The 26410-nt window shown below is 35.0% G+C and overlaps 1 protein-coding gene across 1 annotated transcript in view; it reads right to left on the bottom strand.

The window, feature by feature from the left end:
* The window catches only part of LOC133171988 (uncharacterized), a 121251-nt gene that overhangs the window by 22507 nt on the left and 72334 nt on the right, over positions 1–26410 (bottom strand). Inside the window, exons 149-212 of the mRNA XM_061306781.1 lie at positions 26172–26348; positions 25684–25893; positions 25496–25538; positions 24727–24881; positions 24363–24572; positions 23979–24206; positions 23802–23844; positions 23541–23698; positions 23186–23353; positions 22679–22891; positions 22523–22565; positions 22275–22432; positions 21986–22174; positions 21662–21874; positions 21141–21183; positions 20796–20956; positions 20492–20668; positions 19442–19663; positions 19243–19285; positions 18941–19092; positions 18632–18802; positions 18269–18481; positions 18144–18186; positions 17799–17953; positions 17504–17686; positions 17171–17389; positions 16961–17003; positions 16675–16835; positions 16326–16502; positions 15941–16159; positions 15763–15805; positions 15465–15619; positions 15133–15315; positions 14425–14640; positions 14163–14205; positions 13851–14014; positions 12504–12680; positions 11975–12199; positions 9722–9764; positions 9466–9620; positions 9297–9356; positions 8966–9175; positions 8597–8813; positions 8297–8399; positions 7990–8143; positions 7514–7743; positions 7062–7227; positions 6712–6937; positions 6405–6612; positions 6040–6237; positions 5514–5817; positions 4409–4647; positions 3854–4043; positions 3468–3686; positions 3116–3301; positions 2748–2928; positions 2461–2627; positions 2165–2292; positions 1764–2016; positions 1330–1501; positions 883–1123; positions 642–759; positions 380–552; positions 65–224 (exon numbers count right to left, since the gene is read on the bottom strand). Coding sequence (XP_061162765.1) covers positions 65–224; positions 380–552; positions 642–759; positions 883–1123; positions 1330–1501; positions 1764–2016; positions 2165–2292; positions 2461–2627; positions 2748–2928; positions 3116–3301; positions 3468–3686; positions 3854–4043; positions 4409–4647; positions 5514–5817; positions 6040–6237; positions 6405–6612; positions 6712–6937; positions 7062–7227; positions 7514–7743; positions 7990–8143; positions 8297–8399; positions 8597–8813; positions 8966–9175; positions 9297–9356; positions 9466–9620; positions 9722–9764; positions 11975–12199; positions 12504–12680; positions 13851–14014; positions 14163–14205; positions 14425–14640; positions 15133–15315; positions 15465–15619; positions 15763–15805; positions 15941–16159; positions 16326–16502; positions 16675–16835; positions 16961–17003; positions 17171–17389; positions 17504–17686; positions 17799–17953; positions 18144–18186; positions 18269–18481; positions 18632–18802; positions 18941–19092; positions 19243–19285; positions 19442–19663; positions 20492–20668; positions 20796–20956; positions 21141–21183; positions 21662–21874; positions 21986–22174; positions 22275–22432; positions 22523–22565; positions 22679–22891; positions 23186–23353; positions 23541–23698; positions 23802–23844; positions 23979–24206; positions 24363–24572; positions 24727–24881; positions 25496–25538; positions 25684–25893; positions 26172–26348 — 10497 coding nt within the window. The remainder of the gene's footprint in view (positions 1–64; positions 225–379; positions 553–641; positions 760–882; positions 1124–1329; positions 1502–1763; positions 2017–2164; positions 2293–2460; positions 2628–2747; positions 2929–3115; positions 3302–3467; positions 3687–3853; positions 4044–4408; positions 4648–5513; positions 5818–6039; positions 6238–6404; positions 6613–6711; positions 6938–7061; positions 7228–7513; positions 7744–7989; positions 8144–8296; positions 8400–8596; positions 8814–8965; positions 9176–9296; positions 9357–9465; positions 9621–9721; positions 9765–11974; positions 12200–12503; positions 12681–13850; positions 14015–14162; positions 14206–14424; positions 14641–15132; positions 15316–15464; positions 15620–15762; positions 15806–15940; positions 16160–16325; positions 16503–16674; positions 16836–16960; positions 17004–17170; positions 17390–17503; positions 17687–17798; positions 17954–18143; positions 18187–18268; positions 18482–18631; positions 18803–18940; positions 19093–19242; positions 19286–19441; positions 19664–20491; positions 20669–20795; positions 20957–21140; positions 21184–21661; positions 21875–21985; positions 22175–22274; positions 22433–22522; positions 22566–22678; positions 22892–23185; positions 23354–23540; positions 23699–23801; positions 23845–23978; positions 24207–24362; positions 24573–24726; positions 24882–25495; positions 25539–25683; positions 25894–26171; positions 26349–26410) is intronic.

The raw sequence follows: 26410 nt of genomic DNA, 5'->3' as shown, positions 1-26410 counted from the left end.
AAGCATCTTTAATTTCATAACTCAAGAGTCAAGATGACAATGTAACTGTGTCTAATGTAATGACCTGGTGTGGTGCCAACTGCTAGCTGATGATTAACAAGTCCAGACTGATGGTCCACAACATCCCAGGCAGTCATGATCCCCTGTCTGTCAGACTGGTACACATAGCCATTGACCCATTCCTCTGCTATTTCTGCCATCACACCTACCCTCAGCCAGTGGATCTACCATACAAAAGTGACTTGTAGCACCTCCACCTTCTGGCTTAATATTTCATTGTCCATAATTCTCAAGAAATTTATTCCTAATTACACATCAATAGTATTCCAATGAGCACTGGAATTCATATAAAAAAATCTTGCATACATGTGGAACTTACAATGGGTGGGGTAGTGTCTATGAGTACTCCATTGGTCTCAAAGGAAGACATGTACCCTGCATTGTTGACAGCTGCCACCCGTACACTGTACAGGGCTCCCTGCTTCAGAGTCAGACCAGTCCAGCTGTAGCTGGTCAAGGAACCATTGACGATTGTGTTCCAGGTAAAGGTTACTAAGAAATTGACAGTGTAAATTTAGACCATAGTAATTTTGGTGAAAGACTCAATTTGCTTGTTTCATGATGATGGAGTATTTGCTTACCTGGGTAGACCTTCATCCTTGTTCCATGGTATAACTCATAAATCTGTATCTGGAACTGCTTGATACCTGATTCTTTGTCTTCGAATTTAAATTTCACATGAAGACGATCTGTCACATCCTTTAATATCAAGATTGATAATATTCGGTACAGATAAAGGGCTTGTTGGTTTTCAGGGTCATGTGTGTATCAGCTAATGTATAATACAAAGTGATATCACCTTAAATGCAGTAGTTTTCATACCTGGTACATAATGTCTGAGTTTCCCAGACCATCCCACAAGTATTCTAGTTCTGGGGGACTAAGATCCACCACAAATCCATCTGTTTCCTGTGACACAGAATTCAATGCTCCATTGGTGACCTTCAGCTCTGTCTTTACTCTGTCCTTGTGCTCCAGTTCAAAGTTCAGCCAGGTTACACTTGAGGAAGTGTTACTGAAGGTGGACCAATTTCTCAGCAATTCATAGCTTGTTCCCAGATTCCTGAAATACATATGCAATATTTTCGAGTAGTAAAACCTCATAAATGCTGAGTTTGGTATCTATTTAAAACAATTATTGAAATTTTATATATACAACCTGTACAAATAGTATTTAATTTTATTAGCATTAAACAATTTTTGTTTGCTTTTATGAATTACCAAAGGTATAAAATATTGATATATTCAACATTCTACTCTAGATTATACCTGGCCCTGTACACTTGTACTTGGTAATTCTTAATAGAGGACTCTGGGTCAGAATATCCCCTCCACTGGACCTCCACCTTGGCTCTGCTGGTGGTATACTGTACATCAGTAAATGTGGCATCCTTACCGTCTACCACCTCACCTGTCACAGGGTTAGTGGTGTCCACAAGAACTGAAATTAAGTCACAACATACTAAATAATCTGCAGTTATGTGTGCATTTAGTATTTAACTAAATTCTTTGCAAATTCTTCATTTATGACCCACAAAAGTATAGAAAATTCTTACAAAAGTTTATCAAAATTAGAATTTAAAAGCTGTTTACAATAAATACCTCCAGTTTGAATGCATTATTGTGCCATTATATTCCCTCACTTTTTGTGCAGGGATAAAGAAAGGTTGAGGGGATATTACCCTGTTATAATACAGACATACCCCCATCTGATGAGGCAGACACATTGAGCTGTTTGTTTGCACTGTTGAAAGCCTGCACAGTAACTTGGTATATCCTTCCATGCTGTAGCTGGTTTCCAGCTCTGAGGCTGAAGCAGGCAGAACTAGTGTTCTTGGAGAACTGGGTGTCGTTGACAACTTTTGTTGTGGTACCACTGTCTGCTGTCCAGACACTCACTACATACAGGGCAATACCTGACTCTGCATCACTAAATCCCTCCCAGTTGCCACAAATCTAAAACAAACAATGTCATCAATATACACATGTATTATATTTCCTTTATAAACCATATCAAAATGCAAAAGTAATTTAGGCATTCATGTAGAGCTCATATTGAAAATTTATTTGTTTATTTGATTATTTTTAGAAAGACTAGTGTTACCTTGTCCTTCTCTTTGGTAAACATTAAATCCTGCTGTGGTGTTTCTCCATCATACACTCTGCCTGGTACAGGGGCTGATCTGTCAACAATGATGGAGGCTTGGGCTACTCCTATACTTCTCAAATCCACTAGAATCAGATAGATCTTATATTCACACATTTTTATATGGAAGAACAAACATATACACAGGTACAATACAATGCCTAAAATAAGCTACTGACTTATTATTGTGTAACCAACTAGGAATTTTATGATCCAAGCTTTGCACGTACATTTAAGAAGATTGTATAGCTTACCATTATTAACAGCTTTAATTTTGACAAAGATTTCCTTTCCGTCAGTCATCTGGTGTATATATGATATGTTTGGAGAGTAGTCAATCTGTGTCCATGCCAGTTCATCACAGTCTCTGGGGGTGTGTCCAAGACATAAGTCATTTCTACTTAATCCAGAGTGGGGATCACTACACAAAAGAAACAACTTTTACTTGTAGTTACTTATAGTGAAAATTACAACTTATTTCATCCTAGATTATTATCATAATTCAAAAATTTTATAAGATACACATGAATGATAAACTCACGAGGAGTTGTGTGACAGTGTGAGGTTGAATGTCTGTTCATCGTACTGGACATTGAAGATTTCATACACAACAGGAGGTGAATTGTCTATTGTGTAGGCTGTGGAGTGACAGACAGATGTTCCCAGGGGACCTCCATACCCCACTTTGTTAATGGCCCTCACTGTGATGTAGTATTTTCCATCTGTAAAACGATTCTTCACATTATGCTTCACTTTCACATGTTTAAGAATTATTTTTTGTTGCTATAGAAGAATGAACTTAATGTCTTCACTTTCCAAGGGGGTACAGTTTTCTAGATTTAACCCAAGGACAACATACTGTTTTTTCACTTTCTAAGAAGTTTTAATCCACAGACAAGGTAATTTTACCTGGCAGCACTGTGTAAGGTGCTGGTATGGGGGTCATGATGACACTGTAAGTCCACTGGGAGGAGTCCAGGAGGTGACCGTGGGGGTCGTGGAATTTGTACACAGTATCATCACAGTGACTCAAACCAACTGCTACAGCGTATCCAAGCAAGCCTGTTTCATTGTCATGAATCCCATCCCAGTTTGCTATGAAACATGAATATATTGATAAATCAACCTCTCTAGAATCCAATTTTTTCCCCATCTTTACTTGCACTTAAAGCATGTTAGAAAACATTTTAATGATTTTTCTTTTCCAATATTCTATGATAATCTTCTTTCTTGGTGATATACATGATTGCATGTAACTTACCGGATATGTATTGGTTGGCTCTGGTATAGAGAAGATCTGTTTTGAACTCATGTCCATTGTAGACAGTTTCTGAGCCCGGTCCATCCACAATGACCCTGTGGTTTTTAGTGTTGGGATTCACTCCTTGACAATAAAGTCTCTGCCAGTTATCTCGGTCTGAGGGTATCAATGTAGTACATGCTAGGGTCTCTGTTGTATCACTGGTTACTCTGATTTGCCCTGAAACCAAATTCATACATGTAATTATCCCAACTTCACATTATGGTGTTTAAAAACTAGGATGTTAATCTCTTACAAATATTCTTCAAATAGAAAAACTGTTGCCAGTTTGGTGGTAATCATTGCATGTGGTATATATATATCAGTGGCTTAAAACTAATAGTTACATGATGTTGGAGTTGGTGGGGTGAAATCAGTCAGGATAGGTTCAGAGCTTAGAATGTTGGTAAAACCCAAGGAGTTGACCACTTCAAAATTGAAGAAGTACAGTTGGTTGTGGATTAGGTTCAGGTTGGTATACTCAAATCCTCTGTTTGATCCAACTCCCAGCTTTTCGTAGTGCATGTACAAGCCATCCTTTAATATGAAATGAATTTTTTGAAACGCTGATTTTTAAGTTGTCAGTTACCTAATCTTCTACTGTATACAGAGAAATTTGTGCCTCTTATGGCTTCAATGCAAGAGGGTTGATTTAAAATGGGACAAAAGTTAAAGAAGACAGCACTATATGTTAACTGCAACTGTGTCTAGGCAATTTAAAACTGAACAAAATTTTTAGAAGGGTGAAAGGGCATAAATAACCTTGTATGCAGTATTCAAATTTAATACCCAAGCAACTACCATAAGCACTGAAAACACATTAAAGGTGGTAAGGGCCTACTAAATGATTTATAAAGCAAACAAAGAGTGTTTGATAAACATTCAGCTTCCATCCTACTTACCACTGATGTTTTGTAGTCTTGTCCTTCAATTACCTCCAGAAGTTCACAGTGTCCGCTGCTTCCAAAATCATAGTTAAAACTGAGGCACTTTGTCACATGCATGCCATTACAGATAGTTGCACACTCCCCAACTGTGGCTATCTTTGAGTGAGAGGCACTAACAATACCTGAGCCAACCAAGCGTGCTATCTTCCCAGCAGAAAACAACTTCATAACCTTTTCATGTGTAGGGTCATTTCCTATCAATGCAGATAAATTTTTAGTACAACACTGTAAATCAACTATCATTTGTGACAACTTGTCATTTAGAAATCCATCCATGACTACTGACTGAGAAAACATTCTATGTAAAAAAAAAACCAAAAAAACCAAAAAAAAACAAGAAGTCTGTGAGCCAATGCTCACTAATAATACCCTCACTCTGATATGAATACACAAGTTCAGTTATGAACAAACATAGTGATAATCAGGAAATTGACATCAGATTAGTACAAAAATGTATCCCACCATATGTCTTGCCTAAACAAAGATTGTGCTAAAATTTCAAGCATCTGTGATGAGTAGTTGCTGAGAAAACTACGACCAAAATTTGTTATGTATGGTACGGACAGACGCACGGATAAACAGGAAGTTGACATCGGATTAGTACAAAAATGAATCCCACCATATGGCATGCCTAAACAAAGAGTGTGTTAAAATTTCAAGCACCTGCGATAAGTAGTTGCTGAGAAAACTGCGACCAAAATTTATGTATGATACGGACAGACGCAGGGATAAACAGGAAGTTGACATCGAATTCTTACAAAAATGAATCCCACCATATGGCATGCCTAAACAAAGATTGTGCTAAAATTTCAAGCATCGGCAATGAGTAGTTGCTGAGAAAACTGCGACCGAAATTTGTTACGGACAGACAGACACACAGACGGACGGACAGACAGACAGACAGACACACAAGGGTAAAACAGTATACCCCCCTCTCCTCCGGAGCGGGGGTATAAAAAAGGTTCATGGCACAAAATATTTGCAAGTAACAGAAGGTCTCAAATCTCATGGATACTTCATGCACATGAATAAAAGTTGGTTTCTCACACCACAAACGTACCAACATTATAATTGACCACATTTTCCTGTAGGTTGACATTGGTCCAGCCCACAATCTGACTTCCATCTTTTCCTGTTCCATACCCCACAGCTACTCTACTCTCAGTGATGGGGGAGTCTTCGTACACGGTGACTGTGGCCTTGAGTACATTGGGGTTACTGGTGGATCTGAAGGCCAAACCCATTCTTCCTCCTGGCAGTGTGACATCATATGTTGCTAAGGAACAGATTGCTGTTGCCGTTTCTCCTGCCTGATTTGTGACGTACACAGAGAAGTAGAGAGGCACCCCAGAGGGACTCAACACCTATAAATATCATAAAGGCACATTTTACTGAATGCCCTTCAAGTTCCACAGAAAACATAAATTTAAATTTCACTTGCTTGTTATACACTCATTAATATTAATTCTTTTCAAGTCACTGTGAATTTTTTTTAGATATACTTCTTCATCATAATTTGATAACAGAATAGAATCTGTATTGTGTGATATTTTGAATTAGATGTATAATTTGGTCAATTTGCATACATCATTCAACATGGTGGAGAAACCTCCAAGTTCCTTTCCTGATATGACATCTTTCCCTCCAGGAACTGTCCCAATGTCTAGAGTCATGTTAATGTCACTCAGATCATCCCCAGCATCCAGAAACACTCTAAACATCGGCTCCTTGTAATCCCGCCCTGGCTCCTGGATCACACCACATCTATCCTCGCTGGTAGAATTCTAAAGTAAAACCAAGCCAAAAGTTTTTTTTTCATAAAATCAAATACCAATTACCAGCCACAGTTAAAGATTTAAAGTATATCCTAAATGAAACAATTAAAAATTGTAAACTTGATAATAAATTGCCCAGAGGAAAATTTCCTAGAAAGTAAATAAATCAATGATACCCCAAAGCTCCTGATTTCTGGGGGTGTGTGATCTTGTTCCTGTTTCTTCAGGTCTATCACCAGCCTCTGTATCGTGGGAGACTTGTAATCCCACAACCTGGACCTAAACAATTCTTTCTGGAACTGTGTGAACCCAAGATCAACATCCATCACAACCTTCGCTTGAAGTGTCAGCTTTACAGGTTTTAGATTCAGGTACATTTGAACTCTGTAAACACCATGAAAATATAGTAAAACACTTAAAGAATTTAAATGACAAAAAATATAATAACAGGGGGAAAAATAATTTGAAAGAATGATGTCTTACCCTACTTCCAGTGGAAATTTATTAAAGCTAAGTTCAGCTGTTGAAGGGAATCTGACGTCTATCATGCTACCCTCTAATTTCAGAGTCCCATGCAGGAAATTCCCGACGGAGAGTTCCCCTGACACCACTACTGATCCATAAGGATCTACTTTTGCACTACCTGTCATGTCCATGACCTTCACTCCAGCAGTAAAAGTGGATCCAAGGTTTCCTGTTGCACTGAATCCTAAACAAGGCAGACATTTACAATTAACTTCAGAAGCAACATGATTTTGCAATTTTATAATCATTCAGCAAAAGATACATAGACAATACAATTATTTTCATGATTTCTATGATAAACAATTTACCAAAGTTCATTCTGATGAGGCCTCCAACAAAGAACATTTTGTTGTATGAGAAGACATTGACAGTTTGTCGGGGGAAATCCTTGGTTTCTGACAGCTCTAAGTCAAACTTCTTGAAAATACTATCTGTACTGCTACTTATATTTAGCCTGCTATTGAAGTCAGAATACTGCAAGATATAAACATTTCTGATTAAAAGTTGTGACACCTAGTTTATGTTAATCTATCTTTAGTTAGTAATAAATAATTATATTCTGAAGCCTTCTGGATCATGGTTATTTAAGTTGTTACTGCATTAATATGATCTTTTTCATGTATATAACATTTGTATACACAAGAATGTGAGTACATTTATATAGACTCTATCGAAAATAAAAATATTGTATGCCTCACAAGTTAATGTAAAATACCAGGTCAAATTTAAGAGCAGGTTCTACACAGGTACATGAACTTACCAAAGCTTTCGCCAAATCTTTCAGTTGAGATAACAGTTGGGAAACTTGAGAAGAATTCATATTTTTAATGTTCAATATAGCCTCCAGGTCTCCTATGGTCATACAAGCTAACTTCTTACTCAGCAGTTTTGTTCCCACTGCATTCAGACCCTGTCCCACCACATATATACCACCATCTTTTGCTGCTGCTGAAGTTGGTCCTGTACCAATGAGTTTCTCAATGGAATCAGCTGAAAAAGGGTAATTGCATGTGTTCAATAAAATAATTCAACATTTCATAAAACAAGTTCCATAATTACAAAAATAGTTCAGTGTACGATAAATAATTCAAATCAATATTAGGCCACATTTTGTTAATACATTAAATATATTTACAGTAGTTTACCTTTTACTCAGCAGTCTGTGATGGTTCAAAATACTTATTGTCATTCTTAAAAATAGAGAAATTTAAGCAATAAACACATGCAGGTTAGTACCTCCTTGAACAGTTGAGTTTTCTGTTATATTATTCAGAACTGGCAAAGTCAGAGGGTTGTTCATTCCTAGTGAGATTATTTGGGTCTTTATGCTGGCTTTAGCATCATCATTTGAAATAAAGGTACTGGCCATATTTGTCGATCTCTTTGATTTCTGAAAAGCATTTTACAAAATAATTCATACTACAGTCATAAACTACTACTTTGCCATCATACTTCATCATATTTTCTTTTATGCTGATCAAAGTTAAGTTTTAAAAGTATCTTGAAACTTTCGTATCGATTAATTCATAACGATTCCATTTACAGCATAATTCTGGCAGAGAACTCGGAAATCCTCAATGTCTTCATTAGTTGCCCCACTCTGCAGCAATGTTCTCACTCCAGCCTTGAAGTCTGATGGATCAAGTCTGTAAATTTAAACACATATATACATGTACATCTTTATCTGTGATATTATAATCTATACAATTTTCTAATAATTAGCTATCCCATTAAAGTTTCTAAGTTCAATAGCTTTACAAAATGCAAGAGACCTTTATGAATCTCAATAATTGTTATCTTCTTGCTGTTTTATTCAAGTTCTCAAATATTTTGATCAACTTACTGTGATAAATTGACTGATCGTCGTTTTCTCCTTCTTGTGGTACATGTTGGTGTATCTATGTCAGTGTTATCATCTATAACATTATAAGTTATTGTAGGGGTACCATGTATTGTCAGAGAGGCAGTGATTTCATGGGTATCATTGATTTTATTCTTGGAGTAACTCAGACTAAATGTGGGTGTACCGGTATTCCCAATAACCTCTGTTGCTGAAACACCTGTAATAATTAACACAGGTAAAACAATTAAGACAAAAATTATTCCTTTATAATGAATTGAATGTCCCTCTAGCATGAATGTTTTTTATATTTCTTGGTATATAAAAAAAAAAATATGTATATCAAAATATGCATAATGAATTAAATCGTACCATCTGTTAGAGATGACAATGCTTTGTTATATGTATTTCTCTCAATTTCATATTCAATGCTGTTACTTCCACAGTTGATGCGAATCTTGAAGAAGATATTTTTAGAACCCAAATCAAAGTTTGTATTAAAGCAGCACTGAATTCCAGAACAATCTGCCAGAATGCCACAATTTGAGGAACCATCAGTTGGAAGGTTGAAGTTCGGACAACCTTTTTAATAGAGGAAAAAAGATGTACAGCTGTTATATAAACCCACAGATTATCTTCTTAAGAAAGTTATACCGTATGTATCTGTAACTTAAATTTCAATTGTTTATTCTAAGTTTCTTACCTGTATTATCATAGGTAAACGGTGTACATTGTGTCTGCTTCCAAAGTCCAAATGATACTCCTAAAGGAATCCATCAATTTTTTTAAGAAATACTTTGTACATAATTTCTCCTGATTTTCAATCTCAAATGTTTTTATATTATTTTAGATTCTAGAAAATATGTAAATACCTGGCAAGTATTGTGCTGGAGGGGGTGGGGTGCAGCTTTGGTAGCCCAGCTCATAGTTCATGGCAACATCTGTACAAGAACTAGCATCATAACACAAACTGACTTTGCCCTGGACTGAAAATTCTGATGTTGCAGGGTTGTGTGAGACTTTGTAGCTAAAAAATACATGTGTATAAGATTCAGATATTTTTTTTTTTCTATAATATTACTGGATACAAATTCATTCATTAGCAGCCTCATTCTGTTTTTAACTTACCCCCACTTCACTACACCATGTATTTGAATTTCTTCATCTGTCCCTATATATTTAAACAAATATAAAAATGTGAAAGATCTTTAAGAATCAATCTAAACAAAAGTAGTCTGGTGTGTGAAGCTGTATGAGAATCACAAACAAAATTTGTATACTCAACATCCGATACTGTAATCTGACATAAATTTGCACACTCAAAAATTAATGCAATCTTCCACATTAACTGATTAGTGAAATTATGAAGCCTCTATACATGCATGTATGCAGTTTTATTCATACATTAGTGTGTACTTAAGTTAGCAGACAAGGAGTAGGTAGTCACTACTTAGAAAAATAAGGTGCTAAAATATGATAACCACTAAAATGAGTATGTTTTTTTTTTTTTAGTAAATCATAAAATCAATAATGAATAGGATACAACCCTCTCCAAATTTGTCTAATATGAAAACTTTGCAAGAAAGCAGAATTTATATGATATAAACTTATTAAATCATATCCATTGTTATACTGTTGTTGCTAAATTTCTAGTAGTAGAAGTAATTATATAGTCAATACAATTCTAAACAGATAGCAGGGATGGGCACGATTACTGAAAAATGTAATCGATTAACATTCGATTACTTAGAGGAATTTTGTGTAATCGATTATTAATCGATTACACTCATTTTTGTCCTGTAATCGATTACTTTGGAAGATGTAATCGATTAATAATCGATTACTTCCAACTTTTTATCCCTTCAAATATCAAAGCAATATTTAAATGGTAAATGTTGATGTTATCCTCTGAAGTTTGAATGTGTTCCTGCAGTTTCAGTGCACATTCTTTTAAGATTTTATTCTGGCTAACATTCTCACTAAATGCCCAAATGAGGGATTCTCTACCATGGAAAGTGGAGACATGATTCCTAAATAAAATATGCCAAGGAATTACATGTAATTATTCCTTTCAACCTTGGATCTGAACCTCCGTATTTATTGACTTGTTGCAAAAATTATTTAATATTTTATTGTGAATTACTTCATTAGAAGTATTAGGGCTGCCCGTATGTTGACAGTACACATTAAACATTCCTGTACGTGTCTTTTTCAAAAAAAAATAAGTAAATTATATACCTCTTAGTAATAAACATGTAAATTAAATGTGTCTCTAAGCAATTAAACTAACAGCACAGTTTCATTCTGAATTGAAATAAGTGTTTTGAGAGCTATTAATTGTTTTAATAATATTGTTTGTCTTCAATGGAATGAGAGTTAAACACTAGGTAGTTCATAGTTTACACCTCATTATCTGCAAGTCAGGGAGGTCTCAGTCAATTAATTAGCCAATTAAAATAAGCGAACATAGTGACACACTCCCTCTCTTACGGACACTTATAACCTCTCACTGATATAAAAGCAACCTTACAATTTTGAATGAAAACATGAGAATGATTTTGCAAATTTTAAAGTTACTAAAACACAAGTTTGAAGTTGTTCAAACATTTTCAGATATGAATAAGTATTTCCATCTTCTTTTTTTTCCCAGTACAATGTAGTTTATTTACCAAATTATTTATATTTAATACAGCACTTAAATCTGTTTTTGCTATTTATAATTTTCTATTACAAGACAAAGTTTTTCAACTTCTGAAATATGAAAAAGGACATGCAGCAAGAGGACAGTGGATCAAATGTAAAATGCACACGAAAAATCTGACAGTGTATATTTTATTAATAAATGGTTGAAATACACTTCTGAATTATTTAATACTAGACCAGAAGGTCTATAATGCATATTTTATCGAGAACATTACTAAACTTATGATAATAAAAGTAAGGAAATCCAAACATTACACTAGGTGGTTTATAATATATTTGATATTTATGTGTGACTGACTGGAAATGATTCTCCAAAATAACACCCATTTATGTATAAAATAATCGAAAGTAATCGAAAAAGTAATTATTACATTGAAAATTTTAGCTGTAATCGATTAAATTACGATTACAAGTAATCGAAAATCTCTTCGATTACAGATCACTGTCGATTACTTGAAAAAAAGTAATCATTACAATCGATTACGATTACCCCATCCCTGACAGATAGTACAAATTATAGCAACATGAAGTGATTTTCAAAATATAACAAAACAGTTATACATGTATACAGAAGTAAAACCAAGCTAGAAATTTTTATGTAGTTGAAGTACAATAATTTTTATTATTTCAAGGATTCAAATATTCTAATTCTAATTGCAATGTGTTGCATATAATTACCCCAAACATAATTGAATAGCTGATCTTCTGTCTTTGCAACTTGATTTCCAACCACTGAATTCATCTTGTAAGTACAGGTGTTCATCTTTAGCTCCACTTTGGTGTGCCGTTTGACTGGTTCAATATAAACACAGCATGTGACATGCTCACATGACGCTGGAATATGACACCTCACTTTATTCTGATGAGAAGTATCCGTCAGCGATGCTGTGCTTGTTGCACAATCTGAAATCAACAAACAGGTCCAGTATATACATGTATATACACAGTTGAACTTCTGTATCTTAAACATTGATATACCATGGATACATGTATTCAAAGAGAGTTGGAAATCCCAACTACTACATTTCCTTTTATGATTTTAACCTCAATATCACGAATCCTGAAAAATCTCAAATATTTTTCTCATCCCCATTGAGTTTGAACTAACAAGGTTCATCTTTAATGTATTTGTGAATCTGAGACTGTATCAAGTAGAATATTCATTGAATTTCACTTCCCAATGCTTTTACTGTAAAGTTTGCAATACCATTTTTCCATCCGTTTGTTGCAGAGCCGTAAGTGGCATCAGACAGGGTACACTGGTCTGTGTTGTACATAAAGTGGTCCAGTCCCAGCTCTATATACAGACTGTCTGCCTGGGCTTCTGTGATGGATGCCACATCAGCAATGGACCGAGCAGTCATCCAGTTGGTCAAAGTAAAGGCTGAAAACAATTTAAAATGGAATAATTACATTTGATACTTTGATACAACAGCTTAGAGCCTTTCTCAGTTTAAACTAGAACTGTCCAAAAGGGACAAATACCCCCCGCTGGGTTTTTCAGAGGTGCCAAATCACTAATATTTTATGGATCTAAGAGGTGTTCACAATTTTCTTATTAACATTTAGAGTGAAAAAATAATTGCTCATTATATTTTTTTAATGAATGAAACCAAGGAACAACATAATAAAACATCATACCAATACATTGCAATTACATTGTTTTTTAATACATCGAAAAAATAAATTGCAACTATCTGTCATCTTTTTGAGACATGACATTCTGCAAATTGATTGTTGAAAAAAAATCAATTAATTACAAAATCAAATTAATCTTGATAGCTTTCTATCAAATTCATTTTAAAAATGAAAGGCTGGTCATCCGGTAACTATGTACTATGACAGACAATAAATTACAATTAAGAGAATTAAAGAACAGAGCTGATCTTTAAATTCCCAGGAGATATAGATAACACATGCTTGATCAGAGATGCCCTAACAACTTCCCACACTGAACTCATTAATTTATCTTTAACTGGATGATGTCCACTCATTACTCCCAAGGGACAAATGGATTTACATTATCTGCTGTGTAATGTAAAAACTGTTTTTAATACTTGGTGATATATTTTGTATATGAATAGTTTTAAGCTGTAGTTCACATTTTTGTACAGATGTTCTAGATTCTATGTCTCAAACCTTAGAAATAAACCCAAAATGACTAAGTCAATAAAAATGAAAAGAAAAAAACCCCTGTAAAATGCAGAAAAATTATCAAATAATGTTGAAAATACCAGGTGCACATCTTCATATGGTGAATAATAAGTGTACAAATTTTCAGACAAATCTATGCAATAGTTTCTGAGAAACGCTCTGGACAAAATCTTGTCTACAGACAGACGGACATGGTGATTCCAATATACCCCCCCCCCCCCAAACTTCGTTTGCGGGGGGTATAATTAAGGTCTGCAGTTAAACAGGTTTATAGTATGCTCACATGAAGTGAGTTTGGCAATTCTCCAAGGTTCAGTACATTTATGTTTTAATGTATAACATTTTACTTAGTATATTTCCAACCTTGACAAATCTAAAATGTTCATACAAATGCTATTACCAGGGTTTAGAAGTCCATCTTTGTAAGTGCAAGTTTCCATGGGGAATTCTGTGTCACTATATATGGTAAAGCTCTCAGCACATGCAGAACCATCCTCATAACATACATGAACAGACATGTCTACTTTGTATTTATTATTGGCTGTGTCCTCTGTGATCTTGTACCTAGGATACAATGGTCACATTCTTTGTATCATTTTTAATATCTACATATTAATTTTTAGTCATATCAGATATAAATTTTGTAGCTTTTAACTTCTTAAAAGGAAGGGGTGCAGATTTCTCAATCAATATCAGGATTCAACATTCTTACCTCACTTCAAACATGCCTTTCAGAGACATTTTCTGTTCCACACCTAAATCAAAGATTGTAATTCTGAATTGATCATTCTTTTTAAAGTAATAATAAATGTAATAAACATTCACATTTTAATGGGTTTCTTGCATTTGCAGGTCACACAATTTTGTCGTGAAAGTGATAAGTCAAATTTCATTACTCAGCATTCATCAATTAAGATAACATAAATATTGAACTGCTCTCCCATATTCTTTTTTAAAAAAGAAACATAACACACCAAATGTAAAGTTGTGTAGATACTGATTGACTGTAATCTTTTCTACTCTGACGTCCAGGTAGTTTCCACACTGACTGAAGTCAAGGGACACTTCTACAGATTGACCAGTCAGTCGAGCAACATCCACACAACAGGTGGCAGCAGAGCAGCTGGAAGGATTGTAGCATGTAATGGCCTCTCCTGTCAAGTTCCTTAATGTGGGGGGACTGGTGCAATCTAATGTTGGAGAAAATTTGAATTCTGGTGATGCATTTATATCCAAAGAATGTATATCTATTTATCTATATGTATCTTCAGTTGGAAATCGGTATCTCGAACACTGATATCTCAATCACTATATACGGATATGTCGAGTGATTTTGCAGTCCCAATTGCTTATTCCTTAAGTATTTTACCCTGGATATCTCAAAGCTTCGAATATCTCGAAGTATTTTCTGGTTCCCATTGGGTTCGAGATAACAAGGTTTAACTGTATTAAAATCTATTAATACAATGATTGACATCATTGCGACATAAAATAAGCACTCATCAAGTATTGAATGTCTTTGTCTTCAATGAAATGACTTGTAATGTTCAAATATAAATGGAGTTACACGATGTTATTACACTAAGCTGTCCCTCTTCTGATTTCTTAATATCAAAAGTTTAAACATTCAAGTTTGAGATAAAAAAAAACATTAGCAGTTTCCTGCTGAATATCTTTTGTACCAGAATTCCATCCATCTGATCCAGCTGCTGTGTAAATTGCATCTGTTGTTCTACTGCAGGATGGTGACTTCATCATGTTTTCTATCCCATGATCCTCTAGGAGTTCCGACCTTAAGAAGCTAGACAATGGGTTCAGGGTAGAACTCTGACCACGATTTGTTAACCAAGTTGACAAACTGAATCCTTGAAACAAAAAAAAAATAAACATATTCTAATTCAAATATACAATCATATACAATTAAAAGTTTTATTCAAAAAGCTTTCTGCAAGGATGGTGTTTTTTAAAGAAAAAATTAAAGCATATCAGAGAAAAAGACTGGACTAATCTGTACCCTGAAGTCCGACAGTCCAGTCACATATAGGTTGTACAATCTCAGAGTTCTGCAGGACATTCTCACTAACAATGCAGGTGCCCCCTTCAAAGCAAGCTTGAAGTTGGAGGTTTGCCGTATACTTCTTCTGTGCTATCAAATCCACTAGATCCATCCTAGAAGTGTACAGGTGTAAATTTATGTATTCAGGTGTAATTTACAATCATAAGTGGATACACAAAGAGTGCAACTTTATAAATATATAGGCCTCCTTATTTGCATTTCAAATCCAATATTTTATAAAAAGTTGAAGACTTACTTCCATTTGACAACCCCATTCAAACTGAACTGTTTTGATGTCCCTGAAAAGTAAAGTGCAAATATATAAATTTATTTCTTCATTTACAGTGTGCTATATACTGTACATTTACTCGTTCAGAAGCTTGTACATTCTATTGGAGAAACAATGAAAGACATTTGTAAGGCATTAAACCTACCCCACATATAATCAAGAAGATCCATTGAATCTTTCAATTTCTCTATCTGAGCTTCTACTTTATATCCACAGAAATTAATTTTTGTTTTGATCTCTACATGGCGTTTGACTGGTGCCAAGAACATACAACAGGAGATCTCATCACAAGAGGAAGAAATGTGACAGCGGACTTCTGCAGGATTGGAAATGGTTCCCAGTGCTGTAGGTGGAGTAGCACATTCTAGGGAAATCAAAGAAAATGAATTGTTTGTACTGAATTTTATTTTTTTCAAACAGTAATTTAAGGAAGGGCTCAGAAATAAATCTGGCTTTGTCTATCAGTCTAATTTCAATGTCTTCAAACATTGACAGCCTCATTCAATGGAAAACAATTTTATTTTAATTACCTATATTCCAGCCACTTGTAGCAGGACCATAGACAGAATCAGAGAGAGTACACTGGTCTGTTTTGTACATAAAGTGGTCCAGTCCCAACTCCATATACAGACTGTCTGCCTGAACATCTGTGATGGACACCACATCAGCAATGGATCGGGCAGTCATCCAGTTGGTTAGAGAGAAGGCTAAGAGGGAAAAAAAAAAATTCTGTATCATAAAATGTCACTGGAAGATATACGTTTGTGATTTATATCAAATACTATATAGTAACTACCAAAAAACAACATAATTCACCCATTAGCAATACACAATATGTCACTGCATCACATGTTTATTACATCCCATAAAAAAGAGTACCTGGATTCAGGAATCCTCCAGTGTAGTTGCATGTTTTCATGCTGAACCTTGTGTTGGAGAAGATATTGTAAGTCTGACTACAGGATCCTGAGTTGTAACAGGCAGATACAGAAAAAGTAAAGCTGTACTGTCTGTTTTCTTTATCAGTAGAGATGGCCGTACTGGAAATGAAATACAAAAGAACATTTATTCTATAATATAGGTCTTATACATGTATAATAAGGCATAAATATCAATGTCAGGTGCAAAAAAAATCTTATACTCCTGTTATAAGTTACACACTCACCTGGCTTTAAACATCCCCTTCAAGCCTACTGTGTATGTGGTACCTAAAATCAAAATTTGCAAACTCTTAAAACAGGTTTCTTTTATATAAACATGAACATGTAGATTCTACAGTCTAGATGTTAATCTCCAATTCCTCAACCACGTTAAGCAAGTCTACAAAACTTCGAATTAGATTTTCACTGAAAATCAAATGAGTTTTAATACATACCATTCAAACCAATATCTGATATGTACATTCTGACTGGCACTCTCTCTAGAGTAACATCTATGTAGTTAGAACACTCGTTGAAATCTAGTTCCACTTCCAGGGGTCGTCCGTTGAACCTGTTAATTTCCATACAACACGTGGTTGCAGTACAGGAGGCAGGGTTGTAGCAGTTAATGGCCAAAGCACTCATATCTGTCAATACTGGGGCTGGGGAACATTCTACAATAAAATATAAAATTCACTTAGCATGAAACAATGAAAGCAACCATCAATGGTGACAAAGATATAAATGTCCAGTTGGTTAGTATGGATGCTTCAATTGATTAAACATACCTGATACCCAACCATTGACAGGAGTGGTAGAGGTATAAATAGCATCTGTCCTGCTACAGGCTGGCTGCTTCATCATATTGGCTATCCCATGTTCCTCTGTGACCAGCATCTGTAGGTGCTGAGGCAGGGGTGTCAGAGTTGGTGAGTACCCTCTTGTATCAATATAGTTGTTCACAGAGAAAGCTGATCAAATATAATCAAAAGTTCCTTTTGATGAGTAAAAGCTGCTTGTACCATTACATTTTTGATATGTTTAAGACTTTTTACATAAACAGAATTTACAAGAATAACTCACTCATTGCAGTTGATCTTTCACAGTCTCTCTTGGGTAGCACTGTGTCTTTTAAGACAGATGCCACAACAGCACAAGCAGAGGCACTCTCAAAGCAAACGCTTACATCCAAATTCAGTTTGTACTTATTTTGTGCTTGTAGCTCATAGAAACTTCCTCTGCAATCAAGAACAGTTAAAATGACTCTTTGTCACACATAGGTAATACTTTATTAAATCATAACATTCACTTTTCTTAACAGTCAGATTTGGTACATCTTACTTGTAATTGTATAAAATTATTATACATGTATAAAAATTATGAATATTCTGCAATAATGAAAACCAAACCAGCACAAATTCTACTTACTCTATTCCAAGCATGCCTTTCAAGAAAAACCTCAAAGTACTTCCTACAATAGACATGGCTAATGACAGCAAATGTTTCAATGCAAATTCCATCAATTCATAACCAAAATATAGACAGAGACCTACCCTGTGTATAGTTATAAAGGTCCACACTAATTCTCAGCTTCTCCAGGTAGATAGTCATCAGGAAGGAGCAGGGGTCTATACTGACCTTGACATTGAGGGAGTGACTGAGGAGTGAAGGGGACAGACAGCAGTCCACACCTGTACAGGTACTATCCAGTTGACACACTACAGGTTTAGAGCTGATGTCAGGCAAAGATACAGATGATGTGCATGCTGCAAAAAAGTAACAACATAGCTTTTTATAAAATGAATATCTGTTACTTCAATATATAATTTTTTTTATTTTTTGCATATTTTTCTCAAATTTTAAGGTAAATCTAACTAGCAATGCAAGCATTATTAACTTCATCTTTCTTTTTTCACCTTTGGTCCACCCATTTGATGGTGTGACATAGATGCCTGTGGAGGGATTACAAGCTGTGGTTGTAAGGTATTGCAGGGTGTCCATTTCTGTCATCAGCTCAGCAGTGTGAGCAGCATTCAGAGGAGATGAGTAGCCTTTACTTGTCCTCCAAGCAGAAGCAGAGAAGCCACCTTTAAAAGAGCAAGATGTACATATCTCAGTCCTATTGACCCACATACAAAAGAAATCTGACAACATAAAAAAGATGTCTATGACATCTTAAACTTTCAAATAATGATGGTTTGACATACTAAATACCACCACTTTACCTTTGATACCAGCTGTCCAGTTACATGATTCCTTGGGGAAAACTGTTTTACCAAAGACTGTCTCTTCATGACAACTGCTGGCCTCAAAGCAGGTGCTGATTGTAAAATCAGCCACATACACATGCTGGGAAGGCACATCCACAAGCTTGGCTCTGATGATAAATAAATGGCATGGGCATTTACTTCTGAAGCTTCTTTTAAATTATGAATTATTTGAGAGTTAAAACAATTACAAAACCATATCTTTCATTTTTGAATTCTAATTAATTATGTACAGAGAAGATTACTAAATTAATACTTACTTCCATTTGATTACACCATGTAAGCTAAATTCTTTATCTGTATCTGAAGAATTGGGAAGAAAATGATTCACATCACTTTTCAAGCACATGATATTGCAACAATGAATAATTTACACTATAAGAATACATCTTGCTTTCATGCAGGGAAATTCCCTTAGGGCATACAACATTACTGATAGACATCTTTGATGGCACTCACCCCAGCTGTAGCTCATCAGATCTGTGGAAACTTGAAGTTTATCAATGGCTCCTGTCATGGTATGGTTACAGACATCAATCTGTATGTCTACTCTGGCATGTCTCTTGACTTCAGCCATGTACACGCAACAGGAAACATAATCACAGCTAGACTTAAGGTGACAGCGTACCTTAGTCTTGTCATTAATACTACCCAGTGTGGATGTGGGAATAGAGGGGCAATCTGTGAAAGAAGGTGGCAGTGTTTTTTTTTTTTTTAAATTCATAAAATAGCATTCTGAAACGTTGTTTTAAACATTTCATTGAACAAGAGCATACTATTAGGACAAGAAGTCTCTGTCAGATCGGAATTTAAGTAGTTCTTCTGGCCCCAGGATCATAAAACATTTAGTCTTAAGTCAAATTTTCAATCACCTATAAGATCTTTATTATCAACTTCATTTCTAAATTTGCAGAAACAGTGTAACAGCATTTTAGTGATGCAAAGTTGATAAATATTGGACTGTTCGACTTCTATGACATTTCAGCACAACAAAAAGATTTAAGATGTTTCATGATCCCAGGGCCTGGTGTTTTATTTACTTAAACAAAGTTTAATTGAAATTGGAAGACTCAGAAAGGAGTAGTTTTTAAAGAACTTTGACTGATTAATCTGCTTTTAGTAAGCATGACAACATGATTCATTAACTGGTAAACACAATTATGTATCTTGGTGTATTTTACATGTACTTTATATGGACCATTTTATTGAAATCAGATTAATCCTTTGCGAGTAGCATTTTTAAAAAAATTTTCAAACACCTTGACAGACAACAGACACTTTCCCAAATAAATGCATTAGTTTGTCTGCATGGTCTCTGAACCATAGAGTTGAAAGTAATTAAGCCTTCTTCTTTTAAAATGTTAAAACAAAAAAACTCTCCTTCATTAATAAGAAATAAATTTGCTAAAATTTAAATATTCTCCGACAACCTTCATAATTCAACAACTCTTTAGGCTTTGACTTTATAGTTTTTCTAATAGTAACAATGAAATCAATTTTTATAATTACCACTTCTCCATCCTCCTGTAGCAGGACCATAGACAGAATCAGAGAGAGTACACTGGTCTGTTTTGTACATGAAGTGGTCCAGTCCCAGTTCTATATACAGACTGTCTGCCTGGGCTTCTGTGATGGATGCCACATCAGCAATGGACCGGGCAGTCATCCAGTTAGACAAAGAAAAGGCTAAAAGAAACAACAGATGAGTTTAGTAACTAACACTTAAGACCTGAATGGTTTTGCAATCTGGTTAAATCGGTTTTAGTGAAAATTTTCTCATTAAAACACAATTTGGGAAAAAAACATGGCTCACTTGAATCTAGAAATCCTTCATTATATGTACAGGTCTTCATTTCAAATGGAGTCCGTTGAAATATGACATAGGTCTGTTCACATGTCCCAGGTTCATAGCATGCCTGCATCTCAAAGTCTAATAAAATCTCCTTATTCTCTTCATCTTTTGTTACATTGTACCTACAAAAAAATAACATACACTTGTACATAAGACATGACTTTGAAAATATATTAACATTTAAACTTGATTTGGTGCAAGATGGTGCAATTCAAAGGACATGAATAAATTACAGGACTGGTTTATTAACCTATACATTGACAATACTGTAATGATACTGTATAATAATACTGTAATGTATCTTACTTGAGCTTGAACATTCCTTTTAGGGAAACAGTGTGTTCTGTGCCTACAAAATCATTGAAAATTGATTAATAGATCTACATTTCTTGTATGTTTCAATGCAAATTCATACAATAAAACAGGGTTACAGTGAACACACATAATGAATTCAATCGTATAGAAAAGTTATTGTTATTCCCTGTGGTTTTAAAACATACATGTATCATAAACTTAATGGTTATGACTAATAATGTTTATAAGGAATCATAATTGGTTGTCCCTAGCACGTCACTATAAGCATGTTTTAATGTACTTCTTAACAAAAAATATTATTCTTTGGCATTAATCCTGACATATTTTTATTAATATACTATTTATCAGACTATGCTAATGGGTATCCTGTCAACAGCAATGTCCAAATATATTTTACATAAAGAAAACCTGTCAGATATGGTTAAACCCGTATACAGTGATGGTCTGACAGTTGTCAGTACATGTACTGTGTGATGGGTTTCTTATTGGTGGTGGTGTAAAAAAATACTTACTGTACTGAAATCCAGTCAGATACTGTTTGATCGGTATCCTGTCAATGGTAATGTCCAGATAATTACCACAGTGACTATATTCCATAGATACTTCCATTAAACGTCCCCCAAATCGTTCAAGTGTGAGGCAACAGGAAAGAGCAGTGCAAGACTCCGGGTTGAAACAGTTTATAGTTGAAAGGAGGTTAGTTAACACTGTTGTTGACCTACACCCTGAAGTAAAATATACATATTGAATGTCACTGATCATGTCTTTTGAATAAAAATCTTATTTCACAGTTATGCAATCTTCCCCTTTCACTATATATCTGTTTTCAATCTTACTTTTTATCCAACCATTAAGTGCAAGGAAGCTATCATATCTTGAATCTGAACCATTTCTAAGGCATGTGGTATCTTTCAGCATATTAGCTATCCCATGATCCTCCAGCACAAGACTTTGCAAGTGGTCTGGTAGTGGATTGGGGTTACCACTCACTCCTTGTTCAGTCAGCCATGTTGCCAGAGAAAAACCTGTGAATTAAATTGAGCAGAAACCATAAAATTTTTCTTTAATACAAAACTACAATGTATTTCTCTTTATTGATGAGGTTTTTCCTTAACGACACTCTACCTTCCAGTCCAGTCGTCCAATTACAAGTCCCCTTCGGAAGCTTGGTGTTCTGAAACACTGATATGGAGACATCACAGGTTGATCCACTCTCAAAGCACACGCTGACATCAAGACTGATCAAATACTTATTCTGAGATTCCAGGTCATCTAGTGTTAAACTAAAATCAAGATATAATACATTGATACCTTTTCCTACATATACATGTGCAATATTTTCAAGGACAATTAATTTCATTTTTTTTTCTTACGTCATTCTGATCATGCCCATTAACTGGTATGTGGTAGCGGTGCCTAAAAAACAGGAAGAGATGCTTGGTACATACATGTTTGTCGAACATTTCTGGTTTGGGAATATGCATAAGAAGTAAAACTGCAAAGACTATAGGATTAGTAAAATAACTTACTGTAATTAAATGTCAGGAGGTCAATCTCTATCTGATACCTCTCCATGTGTACTGTCATGATGTAGGCACATGGATCGAGGACCAGTTTAATGTTAAGGTTCCTGCTGATCTTGGTGACCCTGATACAACAATCCACAGCCAAGCAGGAATTGGTCAAATGACAGGCCACAGGGTCAGAGGTCAAACTGGGGATATTCTCTGCTGCTGTGCAGGCTAATTAATTCAGAAACAAAGTATTATCTGTATATACAAAATATTTACAAATAGTTCAATAAACGCTTTCTTTTCTTAATCATCCAAGAAACACAGTTCAATGTCATGAATCAAAATTCCTTAGTGACCAAAAGTTGAGACTTTGTAATAAATGTACACAGGCATTGACTGTACAAAAAAACTGAACATGGCTGAAATATTTCTTACTGATTTTAAAAAAACCCTGAACATTCCATCAATCAATATAAACAGCTATTACATGTGTATGATTTTATTTCATGATCAGAAGCTTACTGTCATTCCATCCATTAGTGGCTCCTGAGTATATCCCTGTGGAGGCATCACACGCAGGATCCAGTAAGTATCTCCCCACCTTCATGTATGCCATCATTTCTGCCGTCTCTGAGTCTGACAGGGGGGATAGGTAGCCTTTGGACATCATCCAGTTTGCAGAGGAAAAACCTGGATAATCAGTGACAATATTCTTTGAGTAAATTAAGAAACATTTCCAATTTTCCAAAATGCTTTTCTTCTCCTTTATAAATTAGAGTCATTTAAATATAATACTGAAAAATTCAATCTCTAACAAAAGAAAAGTAGGTTATATACAACAACCATAAATTCATAAACCAATTTTGTTTGACCTGACCTGGAACATAAAATCCCTCTGCCCAGCTACAAGGTTGCTTGGGAAGCACCATGTTCTTCAGTAGGACATAACTGGCCTCGCAGGTGTTCTCGGTACAGATGCTGATGTTGACAGATACCAGGTATGCTCTGTCATCTGTTAGGTCCTCTATGCTGTACCTGTGTTATGTCAAACAATGATATTATGTTATATCATAATTGTATCAACATTGGTGAAAAGCTAAATAATCATTCACTTAAAGATTTAAAATGAAATACATACATTACTCGTAGTATTCCTGTCATGAAGAAATTGTCTGTTGTACCTGCACAACAGAGAGTTTATAAAATAATTCAAAATAGTGTATCACAAACACAAATGAATAGCAATTAACATAGTATACTCTTCATCCCTAAAGAATGACATTATAACATTATAAAACAGAATTTTCCTTAGTACCAAATGTGTATCTGTCCAGTGACTGATTGAAGTAGAAGTTGTCTATCCCCACCCTCAAGATGTAGTTACAGGGATCTATGTTGATGTAGAAGTTAAAGGAGCGAGATAGAGACGTGGCCTCTACACAGCAGTCAACAGCCGTACACAGGGAAGGGAGATAACAGGTCACCTTGTCTGCTGTGGTGGTGGTCATGTGGTGACCACTGAAGTCCACTGACAACTGACACACTGCAAGAGAAATACATTTCAACAATGGATGATTGCATTTATAATTATTAAATAATCTAAGGAAGAATAATGAACCCCATTTCTTAAAAACAAAACAAAAAAAACATCAAAATGTATGTCTAGTGTTAATGATATAAAACAAAGTGTAATTCCTACACTGAGAGTAAGTTGTAGAATCAGTATTGAATCCAATATTAACGGCCCCACTCCTGGAGTCTATGTATAGTCCTGATCCCCTGGCACAGGCTGTGGGTTTCAGGTACTGAGCCATTCCAAGTTCTTCAAACAACATTGTCTGTGCCCAACTGGGAAGGGGGTTAGCTGGGATCAAACCTTTGCCAGTCTTCCATGCATTCAATGAGAAAGCTACAAATAGATGTACATTTTCTGAATTAATGAACCATTAATATTATTTAAAGAATTAATTTAATGTACAGACTTGAATTAAATATAGACTGAAACTGATTTCATTCCTGTTTTTTTTAAAGAAATATGGCACCTTAACAGTGTGAACCCTTACCTGGTGTGCTTTCCCAAGAGCAGAGGACTTTGGGAAGAAGAGTATCACTCAGTATGATAAAACTTAGATAACAGGCTCCAGTCGTCTCAAAACAGAAACTCAAGTTCATGTTCACAAGGTATTTTCTCTCGCCATACATGTCCTTAACAGAGTAGCTGTAAGGAACAGGTTTGATATTAAATTATATTTATTTTCACATGAAACATAAATTGTGTAATGAGTTACAAATGTGGAGGTGAAACTATGGATGGCACACTTTTTTTCCTACAATTTCTGACCCCTACATCATGGATGTGTACTATACATAGGGCATAAACATGACATACTTTAATTTTCAAGTGTCAAACTTGACTTAAACATCCGATTCCAATTCCATACCAATACTAATGCTACAACTGACATTTTAGCTGTTGCATTCATCAAAAATTATAAATATCAATTTAAGAATATTCCTAAAGATTGTTTTAAAAATCTGCTTCTTTCCTTTCCATCATGACATTACGGTAGTGGAAACTTGATTAAGCAATATATTCTTTAATTTTCTTTTATACCAATACATTATATACTTTAATACCAGTACTTTGAATAAAATATTTTTTTTTGTACTTTGAATAAAATATTTTATGTTTTTCATTCATAATAGAAGCACTATCAAAGGACCAAAGAAAATTGTCCATAAGAAGAAAATACACAATTTATAGAAGTGGGGTATATACAAACATTACAGTAAAAAACCTTAAAGAGGACATGAAAAGTTCTATCTACTTACTCCAGTCTGGCTACTCCATTCAACCAATGATTTTCTTGCTTTCCTGTATAATATGTTTAATCATTAGAACTGTATAATCTTATGGAGGGAAAAATCCCTCTAAGTATTCTATTTTAAAGCTTAAGATCAATATATTTTAAAGTGTGAACATGTCTTCACACTTCAATCACTTTATAAATTTTTTGTACCCCAGCTGTATCCAGTCAGAGTAATCTCCCTTGTCATGCGCTCTATGCTGACAGTGAGTAAGAAGTTACATGGATCCAGGGTGACCGAGGTTCTAAAGGTTCTCTGTAGGAAGCCGATATCCGTGCAGCATTCTAGAGAAGTACAATCTGCCTTCAGGTGACACACGCTATCAGTTATGGTGGGCAGAACTGGTACATTGCTGGCACATGCTAAAAGGTAAGACGAGGAAAGCGTTAACTAGACACACACCAATATTTCTTTAAATGTAAAGAAAAAAATGCCTTACACATTCACGATATATGACCCAATATTTATACGCATTTAAAGATTTACATGTATCTACAAGTACATGTGTATACACTGAATTTAATTCCACATGCCATTTATTCTGTGCTATAACAATCTATTTGCAAAATGCACATTCTTTGTCAATTAAAGATACTATTTCATATTTGTCTGAATATCTCAATATTGTAATTAGACTCACCTTTGGTCCAGCCATTGACAGTGCCATTGTAGATTCTGTCTGATGAGGAACACTTTTCAGCTGCTGTCATAAAATGATCCAAACCGAGCTCCATAAACAGGTCATCTGCCTGAGCCTCTGTCAGATCATTCACGCTGGCTATAGATCTAGATGTCATCCAAGTGTTCAGAGAGAAACCTGCAACATATTTTAAAAGTATATCTTTAAAAGTGTCCTCGATATTTCTCTCGTGTTTCATT

This window comes from Saccostrea echinata, unplaced genomic scaffold (genome assembly GCF_033153115.1).
Source record: "Saccostrea echinata isolate AGI-Se365-2 ecotype Australia unplaced genomic scaffold, CSIRO_AGI_Sech_v1 ptg000054l, whole genome shotgun sequence".
Lineage (NCBI taxonomy): Eukaryota > Metazoa > Mollusca > Bivalvia > Ostreida > Ostreidae > Saccostrea > Saccostrea echinata.
The sequence above is the reverse complement of the archived record's forward strand: the minus strand, read 5'-3'. Positions and strand labels throughout refer to the sequence as shown.